Raw genomic sequence first — 10,763 nt, forward strand, 5'->3', positions numbered from 1 at the left:
GAATGGTTTCTCTCATCATGTGGCCTTTAAGTAAGTGCCGTTTTCACAACTCACACGTCCATTTATGCCATTTTTTATACATTAACATAAGAACGAGAAAGAATACAAATGAATATTACATGTTCTTTGCAGTAGCCAACTCTTCCACATATTGAGGCTAAAAATTCTTTCTGGATTGTGCATTGAGTTTTTAAAAAAGTGTGTTACTAATTAATTAATTAATTATAAAGTCTAAACAATCAATTTTTATTTAGGCGTTTTCATGCTCATATATATATATATAAACTGATATGCAGATGGCTTTAATTTGGTCGAAAATGTGCTGATAAATATCGGAAGCTGGTGCATCTTCTTTTAGCCTAAAAATAATTAAGTAAGGTAATACGGAAAAGGCAATATTAGTGCACGCTGACCTGACATCTAAATCTTCTTAACAGCAGTGAATCCTGGTAGACTTTGTCCACAGAATTAAATGAAAAATCAAAGTTGTGCAATGACATGTAGGGGAGAGTGGGGTAAACGGTTATTCTAGGAAACGATACATATATTGTCACAGTTTCCTGGCTGATTTATAGACATATTTAAGAAAATATAAATAAAGGAGGGCAAAAGGAGAGTGCATTGTTGTTGTTTTTGTTAACAATTTACAATAAGGTTCTATTAACATTAGTAAATGCACTATAATGTTATTACAACATTTATTAATCTAGGTTTATAATGTATTAATTTACAATTGTTCATGTTTAGTTCATATAATGCATGTTAACATATATACATTTTTTAAATGTGTATGTCGAGATGTAATTATTATAATATGAACCAAGATTACTACATGCTAGCACAAGTTACCTAATGTAGTTCAACAATGCATAACAAATGTTTACAACTACAACCTTATTGTGAAGTGTCACCAGGTTTTTTTAATCATCTCAAATTATATTTGTTCATATCTTCATGTGGAAAGTAATAGTTCACGTATTCCATTTATACACACCTTGGCCTAATATTTCCTTGGCCCCTTTTAAATTCAATAGACATCTTGAAATATGTGGTCATCGCCACAACCACCAATCCAATGAATTACCAGAGAGTTATGTCAATAGTACTGTTTAACTAGTGTTCACGACATTTAATCAGTAATCTTGATTTATAGGATTTTAAACATTTAATAGTAATCTCTTCTGCGGCATTCACTGCTTAACCCATTGCACATAAACAACTGCAAGAACACAAGTTATGTAAACAGTTTATTGGTATACTTTTCCCAACAGAAAGTCATTTAAACTACAGGAGCAGTAAAACTATAATGCAGAGGGGAAAAGGGAAAAAAATAAACCAAAATAAATTCAAACCATGAAAACAGACTCCAAACCAAATAAATGCTGTATATGATTGTACATGAAAACTTCACATGAATGAGAGGATGTATTTACACAAAGCTATAAACAGTCTCGAAGATACATGGCCATTTCTCAACATCACATGTATCATGGCAATCAACATCATTTGCTGTCAATAAAGGCATTTAATGAAATTAAACATAAAAAAACGCTAGGATGAAATAAGAGGTGACTGTATAAAAGGCAACGGTAAAGCCTAATAAATATCCAGGTTTCAGTAAGAGAGACACAAGAGCCACTGATTTGAATAATAGTTTTGCAGAGGTCCACATATGGTCATTGTTGGCAGGAAGCACTCGGCTGCTGAAGAGAGAGAGATTGAGAGAGTGGTTTACGCACTGACAGAAGCCTGACATATACTCTGTGCCCAGTGAGAAAAGGATGCAGATTGGCACTGCGGGGAACCCAGCTGAACCTATTCTGTGTGTCTAGAGCTCACACAGGCAAAGAGATCCACTGGAGCATGGCAACGACCACAGAAGAACAGGATGAGTCACGGCACGAGCCCACTCAGGACACATCTGTAGAAAAACAACAACAAAAAGTGAGCATGACGGACAGAGAATAAGATCATGAAAACCAAAAGTGCTAATTTCCTTACGTTATATGGAAAAGTGTACTTGTTATTCTTAGATTATTTATTTTTTTGGTTACCCATCCCTTTAAAGCTGAAGTATGTCATTTATTCGCCACCAAACGGAATTGCAGAAATAAACACTGTTGAATAAACAAACAGATAGTCCCGTCCCCAACTCACGCAATTGGTCGAGTCAATGTTATGGTCTCTCTTGAGATGGTCGCTCAAAACAGAGCAATTTTCATAACACCACAGAGACAGTGTTTACCGTTTTCAAGAAAATGAACCTATGAATGGCTTATGATGACTGTTTCTGCATATTTAGCTGGGATAGAAGTATTAAAACACTGAAAAGGTTACACACTTCAGCTTTAAGTAATATTAAATCACAATATTATAATATTTATACATGATATCACAATATTTTGAAAGGAATGACTTACAGCTGGCAGGCTGCTCCCCAAATCGCCTCATCAACTGGTCATGGGTGAACTTCACAAATGCATCATATTGTTCTGGAGAGAAAAAGATTCACCTTATTAAGCACTTATAATGTTAGGAGACCCTTACTTTAATTTTAAAAAATAGACCCTTACTTTAATTTTGAGCTCCACTGGAGATCATATTTGGTTCATACATGTTGTGATGACAGCTGTTTCAGGACAAAACTGCAAGCAGCAATTAACGGGGTCAAGCACTTTAGGACCTTTAAATGCTTGCTTTTAAAGATATTATGTATTAATAAGAACATAAAATAGAGATGAAGTGCCATAATAGAGCACATCAGTCTGGCTCCGGATGAAGAAATCCGGTTCATTCTTTCCATCATCATTCTTTTGACTACGCGAAGTGATATGGAACTGTAATGCGGTCAAGACCTGCCTGGAACTACTTTAGCCGTGCGTTTCCCTGAAAATAATTGCACACCTTAGAACGTTCTCAACCAATCAGAATCAAGCATTCAACAGCCCTGTAGTATAAATGATTTTAACGAAAACATATAAACCTTTAAAGACAGGCCTACTGTGAGCGCCGAGTGTGGTCATTGATGGTAAATGCTTCCGTTGAAGCCATCCGTCTGCCTTATTTCAACTTCATCGTTTAAAAATGCCGTTCGATAGTGGAATTCATGGTGTACAACTACATTACCCATGATACAGCAGAGAAAGATGCACCAATCAGAGAACTGAAAAAAAAAGCCCTGAAGAGACCGCCCACTTTCAGCATGACACAGATTCGGCCTTGCTTCACCCCTCAAACTACTTATTTAGTTATATATATATATATATCTATCTATCTCAGAACATTTGGCAATAAACAAAATATATTGTCAATAGTTCTCAATAGTATAAATCAATAGTTTTATATATTCCCATCCTTTTTATGTGATTACATCATTCGCAATGCTTCATGGGATTGTAGTTCATTCCCTCATGAAAGATGGTAAGTACACAGGCTTTGTCATTTTGTCTGAATTTCAAATACTTTTGCTTCAAAAAGTTTGTACTGTTGTGATTGACCTCGGAGCTGGTTGGTTAAGTTCATGGATTAGAACTCTTATGAATGATTTTATGAAAAGTCAATGCGGAAAAGCAGTTATGGAACCGGCACAGCGGGTGGGCACTGTTGCGCTCTATTAACAGGACCTTTAGGTAGAGGACCAAGGAGATCTAACCATTTTAACAATCTTGACTGTTGCAGTGCCACCTATTGTCCAATCTTTCATGCTCATTCAGAATCACTTTGGTTCTTGAGGCAAATTTGTTCAGAATGAGGAGATCCATCATATGATATGAATAACGTGTGTCTGTGTAAAACATTGCAGAACACACAACCGTTTACACACATGTAAAATGTGATAGCGTCTCCCAGACCCCATGGGCCAAGAGAGCAATAGCCCCACCATGTCTTGTTGCAAGCGGCCTTTGTTAACTTTGTCTTACCAGCTGGTGAAAGTTCATTGGTCAATGACGGTCATGTTTTTCAGCATATGCAAATGTCCTCATTGACCTTGATGACACCTTGGACATAGACACTGCACGCACAATTTCAAGTCGACTGGAGCAATGGTGCCTTAGTTACAGCTATTTTTTAAAATGTCATCGGTATAACACCACCAAGTGGCACGTTTTTAAACATGTTCTCAGATTGACCCCTTACATAGATGTGCCAAATTTGGTGAAAATATCTCATTCCATTCAAGTTATAACTATTTAAAGGGTCACAACACCCCCGTTTCAGTACAGTTGAGCACTCACCACATTTTTAAAAGATGCACTCAAAGTGGGCGTGATCAGCAGCGGAGTGAAGGGAGAAGGGGTAGTGAACACAACCACTGTCTGATCAAATCACACAGCTTTATTTTGATAATGCCATTAACAGCATCAAAGATTCTCATAATTGCTTGTAACAGAATGCGCAAATAAATGATACATGTTTTGTCAGCTCACAATACTTTACTCACAATGGTCATTTATATCTGAAATGTAATACGCAAATAAATATCAAGCCATGTACTCTGTAAAGAAAATACGTTAATGTTTTTTTTACACTTCAAAAACTTTTGGGACTTATTTTGAGACTAATAGAAGTGCTTAGATCGGTCAATACATTTACATTAGGGATGGATGGATCATATCTGTGTCTGGGTCAATCAATGTAATCCGCGTCTCTAACGAGTCCGTCAAGAACACCACACATCACTGCATATCTCAAAACACTCTCGTAAATAAATGCGTACTGCGCAAACATTTAAACGGTGTTGCCTTTGAATGAAAGCCTGTCCTGTCCTTCTGTCAGCAGTGCAGGGGACTTGCGTCACAGTACTATCAAGTCTCTCAACAAACTGATGCCGCTTGAGAGTCTGAAGTGCTGGTCACGTGCATGGCAATGACTAAATTGTCAAATGTAAAGGCCATGCCTTCTCAAATAATGCTGATAACACACTTGATATGGATTGGTTGAAATTCAATGGAAAGCCTAAACCACGTACGTCACGACCTGCGGCATTGACTCGATGTTCATTTGGAACATGAAAATGTAAATAGCTCGATGAATCCCTAAATGAACCCTTTTCCTTTTGAAATTAAAAATAATAAATGTTGACATTCTCTGCCCTTGTGTGCAAGACATACATACCTGCTAACATAAAAAAAAGTGTCACATAATCCTTTGAGTAGAAATGTGGCCACACCCACTTCTTACAATTTGGCGACAATGAATCGAAAGTCCTACAAGTATTAAATTATTACGTTTTTGGTTATTACTGATAGACTCTTGAGAATCTTTCTGTACTGCTTTGGTTCCGGTGGCACTTGCGACTGCGACATACGGTATAATAGGTGCTTAAACCCCTAATGACAATAGCAACTGCAAATACCTGCAAGTTTGGTTGTCAAGATCTCGTCATACTCTTCCCGAACCTTCTCCTCACGCTCCTTCAGCAGACGCTCGCAGATCATGCCCACCTGCTTCAGCGTGAATAACGGTTGCTCCCGTCTGGAGGGTGACACTGATCCAGAGGCTCCTTACAGAGAATAAAATCAAAACAAATCACCCTATGTCAATGAAAATACACAGCTCCGGTGGGTGGTCAAAGGGTTGCTCCCACAGAGTGAAATCCAAAAATACAAAATCACATGCATGTTTCAGGATATTGAGGGATAATCCTAAAAATCTAGGCCAAAATCATTCTAGCAGATGATCCGCAGTACCTGGCAGTGTGGCTGTGCTGCTGATGGAGGTGTGTGGCTGCGAGTCGATGGGGGAACAAACATCTGTCTGCTGGAAGCTGTTCTCCAGATGTCTTCTCTTCTGCATGCGCTTGTACTCCTGCTTTATGTTGCACAAAATTTGCTCTGGAAGAGGGAAGCATCATTTTAAAACAGGCTTTGTGGTTTGATGGACAGATGTTAACTCAGAAATGCAGTTGCAGGGCACTTTAACTCCACAGTGACTTTGTTAACATGATAATACAATTGTCTCTCCAGCCTTGAAATATTTCCCATTGCAAAAGGAAGTTTCTTATCTAGCCTTCTTAGGACTGGTATTGATACAGATTTGATTCTGATTCATTTGGGTACACTTCATTTATAAATGTCCACTTTGACAGAAATGATCTCAGCTAATGCTGCTGATAATACAGGGAAACTTCTAACACAGTATATTATGAAAACATTCATTCTACTAATTTTATCATTTGTCACAATTTAGCTTTTTAATAAATTAAAGATACCTTGAAATTGCATTTATTGGTCATATACTGCATATTATACATGTTTACATTGATATGTACAAAACACGCTAAACAGCTACTGTGTCTTAAAGAACAGCGGCAGTTCAGTGTTTCAGAATGGCTTCTTTTCGCAAAAACGGTGAATTTTCTCGGTGAACTTTAAGTTTGTGGTCAACATTTTCAGCCATTTTGTTCACCCCAACCACACGCCAATTTCTCCAAACCCCCGCCCTCCAAAGATGTCAGCCAACCCGATGGCAGCAAAGCCGAACTCACAATATAAATGACGGGCAGAGAGCGTTTCTGATTGGCTGAAAAAGTGTGGGCCGCTCCCTGACACGGTGACCCTAGGACTATCACAGAACAGGTGTGATTTCTCACAACACGTCTTTCACTAATATCTGTCAGGTACAAGCACATTTTAAATGTGTTTGAGTGGGGTGTATAGTGGAGAGCCATGTTAATAAAGAGATACAAACCTCAATGAGCCGTATTAAAAATCACCAGTCTATAAAGGAACTACCTAAACAGACAATTTACACTAATAACAATAATAATCACCTTTTCAAATCAGATCGTTAGAATAAACGCGTTTGTCGCTTATCTTCGTAAATACAAATAAGGTGAGAAACCCAAACCCGACCATATCCTTGAGTTTATTAATGAGATCGTGACACATCTGTCCCCATTTACTGATTCCAGCAGCATCTGAAAATGTCTGAAGTGTTCGGTGATGCTGTAATAAAGAGTATTAGTGAAATAATCATATCTAAACGTTGCTAGAGGGAGTTTTCTACAGGAATGCTCACATAAATACTGATAATTCAGTGAGTGTTTGTCATCTTAGATCCTTACAGACCTGTGGTGAGGGCTGAAGACACTCTGCCGAAGGGCGAGGGCTCCATGCGCAGGTACTTCTGCGGGGAGGCGCTGGAGGAGGACGGGGACATGGGCGCACATCTCCTCCTCTTGGGAGACGCTTGGTTCATCAAAGGATCAAAATCCATAGTCCTTTTCAGCGTGGCCCCACAAGCCATTTTAACTACAGATTGTGCCTGTTAATGAGATAAAGAGAAATGATCCGCGCGCACGCACACAGATAGCGACAGTTTTGCCCGGATCTCAAGGGAACACGACTTAATCGCTTCGTTATTATTTAAATCCTGCGTCGATTTCCACCCAAAACATTGGCTAAGAAAAATGAACACTTAAAAGAACTGAGGAGCGCAGTGGTGGATTCGATAATCTTTATAAAGGCACCGATGATTTCGGATTGTGCTAAGATCGCGCCTACTCCGCTTGATTTCCGCCAGTAAGCGCTAGCCGTCTAACAAATCTATGGAGTACAAACAAAACATTTGACGAAGCTGCTTCTCTGCACATGCGCAGCTTTATTCAGTGGAAGCAGGTACTTGTAGTTCATGTAAAACGCTTTCTCAATCCGGATTACCGTCAAGAGCGGCCATGAGACCTACATAACCCACAACACATTGCTCTCATTTTTCCCGATTTAAATCGCCCATTGGTGGTTTTGGATTTTTTGTGGATTTGAAAAAAGCACCGAAATATCTCCTGCTACGGAAGCCCTGAAAAAAGGCAAACGGCAACAAAAAAATTTTTTCTCTCTCTCTCTCTCCAAAATGTTTTTTTCTCAAAACAAAATATGATTTCTGTCAACATTTGTTTTCTCTCAAAAAAAAAGATTTCTATCTCAAAATATTTTTTTCTATTTCTGTTCTCTCTCAAAAAAAAATTCTGTCTCAAAATATTTTTTCTCTCTCAAAAAACATTCCTTTTTCTCATTTTTTAATGAATGCCACATAAAAACCATATGTAGTAATTTAATTGTTGATCTCACATATTAGTAGGCTCTCAAACATTATATATGTTTCTTTCCTTTATTAAGATTGGCAACACATTCCTGATGTATTAAACAACAATTCAAATAAACAGATCAAAACCACAGCTGTCATCTGTCGCCTTGTAAACGTAGGATTTCATGCTTACTGATAGTGGCACCTGGTGGCCGATACTGGTACTGCATGCTAATTGTCAGATAGCAAGCAAAAAACACCTCAAATGTGTTGCCTCTTATGGAGAAAAAAGAAAAAAAAAACATTTTTGAGAGATATTTTATTTATTTTTTTAAGAGTTTTGTCAGATCCCTTTTGAGAATCTAAGCGTAACTAAGGAAGGTTTCTCTGTTCATACCAGATTCTCCAGCAAGTCTCAAATAGACTAGAGGTTAACATTCTGGTCAACATCTCCTTTTGTGTTCCACAGAAGTAATAAAGTACTTTTTGGGTTACATAATAAATATAGATAAGAGATAAAAGAAAAAAATTATAAACAACAGTGTTATCTTTACAGTCAGTTATGACATGTATATGAGAAAAGTTAGAGAAGCATACATTAGATCAATGAATGGAAAAGGGGAGGAAACACCTATTTCTAAGTTAGAAAAAACAAAGGGACAAAAAAGGAATGCAAACTTATCATTAATGGTGTAGAGTGTTTTGATGCAAAATGAATCCCCTCATCCATTTCCTCAATTTCAGAAATTCTGCCCTTTTTGATGTACTTGGCAAGTTTGTCCTACAAAAAATTGACAATTTTAAACCCTTTAATGCAAAATGTGTAGCAGGACTACAGGTGTTTAGAAAAGTTCTAAATGTTTTTTGTTGTCACGTATGGTGATTGAGGAGAAAAATGACATCCAAGAGCCTTTAGCCCCATTGTACCATATCATAGAGAACAATGTGTTAGTTGCTGTTTGTAATGTAAATTATATTTCACAAGTTCACTGGTTCATATAGTCCTGGAGTGTATTAAGTTAAACTAATTTGCCGTGCTTTTCATAATGGAGGGGCTCGAGCACAAGGCTAGTCTTGAGTTCTGAGAGCCCCCCTCTAGAGTATAATTGATATAGGCATAATGAAATACACAGGTGGAGATGGAAAGGTGGATGGATAATAGAAGAATTGTCACCGGGAGTCAAACAAACAAAAATAAGTGAGATAATGTTTAAACACATATCACCTGTGCGAACACAATCAACAAAAAATGTAATACTTCATTGTCTCAAATATCACTTATGAGCCAAAACATGCCTAATATGCTGCTGGTCCTCTGCGTGCTGCCAAAACAGCACTGAACTGCTGAGGCATGAACTCTACAAGACCCCTGAAAGTGTTCTGTGGTATCTGGCACCAAGACATTAGCAGCAGATCCTTCAGGTCCTGTAAGTTGTGAGATGGAGCCGCTGTGTATCAGACTTATTGGTCCAGCACATCCCAAAGATGATCTATCATATTGAGATCTGGAGAATTTAGAGGCCAGGGCAACACCTTGAACTCTTCATCATGTTCCTCAAACCATTCCTGAACAATGTGTGCAGTGTGGCAGGGCCCATTATTCTGCTGAAAGAGTCCACTGCCATCAGGGAATACCATTGCCACGAAGGGGTGACGTGATCTGCAACAATGTTTAGATAGAGAGGTTTTGCTTTTGCTGGTTAACCACTGTTCACATACAGTATATCTGGGAAAGCATCCTCTCCTCCAGCTCACCTGGTTACTTCAGGCTCCTCTGCAGTTCATGATGTCACCATGTCCTGTGCTTCAGATGATCCAGGCACCTCAGGGTTTTCTCCAGATCAAGCGTTCACTCTGTAAAGAAGTCAATGGAAAGGAGGAGGCAAGAACCAGCTTTTCAATATAAATAATAGTTTAATATAAAACTTAAACAGAAGACACAAACACTTCCTTGTACTTCCTGTAACAGTGTAGTACCCCCCCAAAAAACACTGTAACATTTTGACATATGGCTTGCCTATTAGTAACATTGAAGTCTGTGATGCCACTTTTTCTGATCATTTGCCTGTTTTATTTGAAATATGTATTTCTCGTGATTCCAAAGTGACTGTTCCATAACGTCGCTGTCGGGCGATTAACCCTTCAACTGCTCAATTATTTTCTGAAGCTTTTAATGCAAATGAAGTTGATTACTCAATGCCCGCATGTGGGCTTAATACCAAAGAACTAACTACATCGTTCTTTTTAACTTGCCAAAATATCTTGGATACAGTTGCCCCTTTCAGGACGATTCGTGAAAAAATTAGAGTTCAACCGTGGCTGAATGCGGCTACTCGAGCCATAAGGCTGGAATGCAGAAGGGCGGAACGCCGCTGGAAGAAGGATAAATTACAGATCTCATTTGATATTTTACAGTACAATTTGTCTAAATATCAAAAAACTGTTAGATTAGAGAAATCAAAGTATCTCTCTAATGTTATCTGTAACAATTCCCATAAGCCAGCTGTGCTGTTCAGTACTATTAATGCTATTCTGAACACTCCTCAAGCTATTTGTTTAGAGCCTTCTGCTGAGTTGTGTGAACATTTTTTACACTTTTTTATTGATAAGATTGAGGCTATTAGATCTAATATATCCCCCCCTTTGACTTTTTTATCCGTTTCCTCTGAGTGCACTGCTGTTTTTGATCAGTTTGTGCCGGTGTCTCTTGTCTCTCTGAGGGAGTTTTTTGTTGAAAT

General features: G+C 38.2%; 1 protein-coding gene across 1 annotated transcript; it reads right to left on the bottom strand.

Moving 5' to 3' along the window:
* Positions 1–1,241: 1,241 nt before the first annotated feature.
* On the bottom strand, positions 1,242–7,559 carry akirin2 (akirin 2). Its single transcript, XM_052096472.1, has 5 exons — positions 7,071–7,559; positions 5,691–5,834; positions 5,357–5,503; positions 2,421–2,492; positions 1,242–1,921 (listed from the first exon to the last, which is right to left on the bottom strand). The coding sequence occupies exons 1-5, from the start codon at positions 7,246–7,248 to the stop codon at positions 1,911–1,913; spliced, it is 552 nt and encodes a 183-aa protein (XP_051952432.1). The 5' UTR covers positions 7,249–7,559; the 3' UTR covers positions 1,242–1,910.
* Between the last annotated feature and the right edge of the window lie 3,204 nt (positions 7,560–10,763).

The sequence above is a fragment of the Xyrauchen texanus genome, chromosome 28 (genome assembly GCF_025860055.1).
Source record: "Xyrauchen texanus isolate HMW12.3.18 chromosome 28, RBS_HiC_50CHRs, whole genome shotgun sequence".
NCBI classification, from domain to species: domain Eukaryota; kingdom Metazoa; phylum Chordata; class Actinopteri; order Cypriniformes; family Catostomidae; genus Xyrauchen; species Xyrauchen texanus.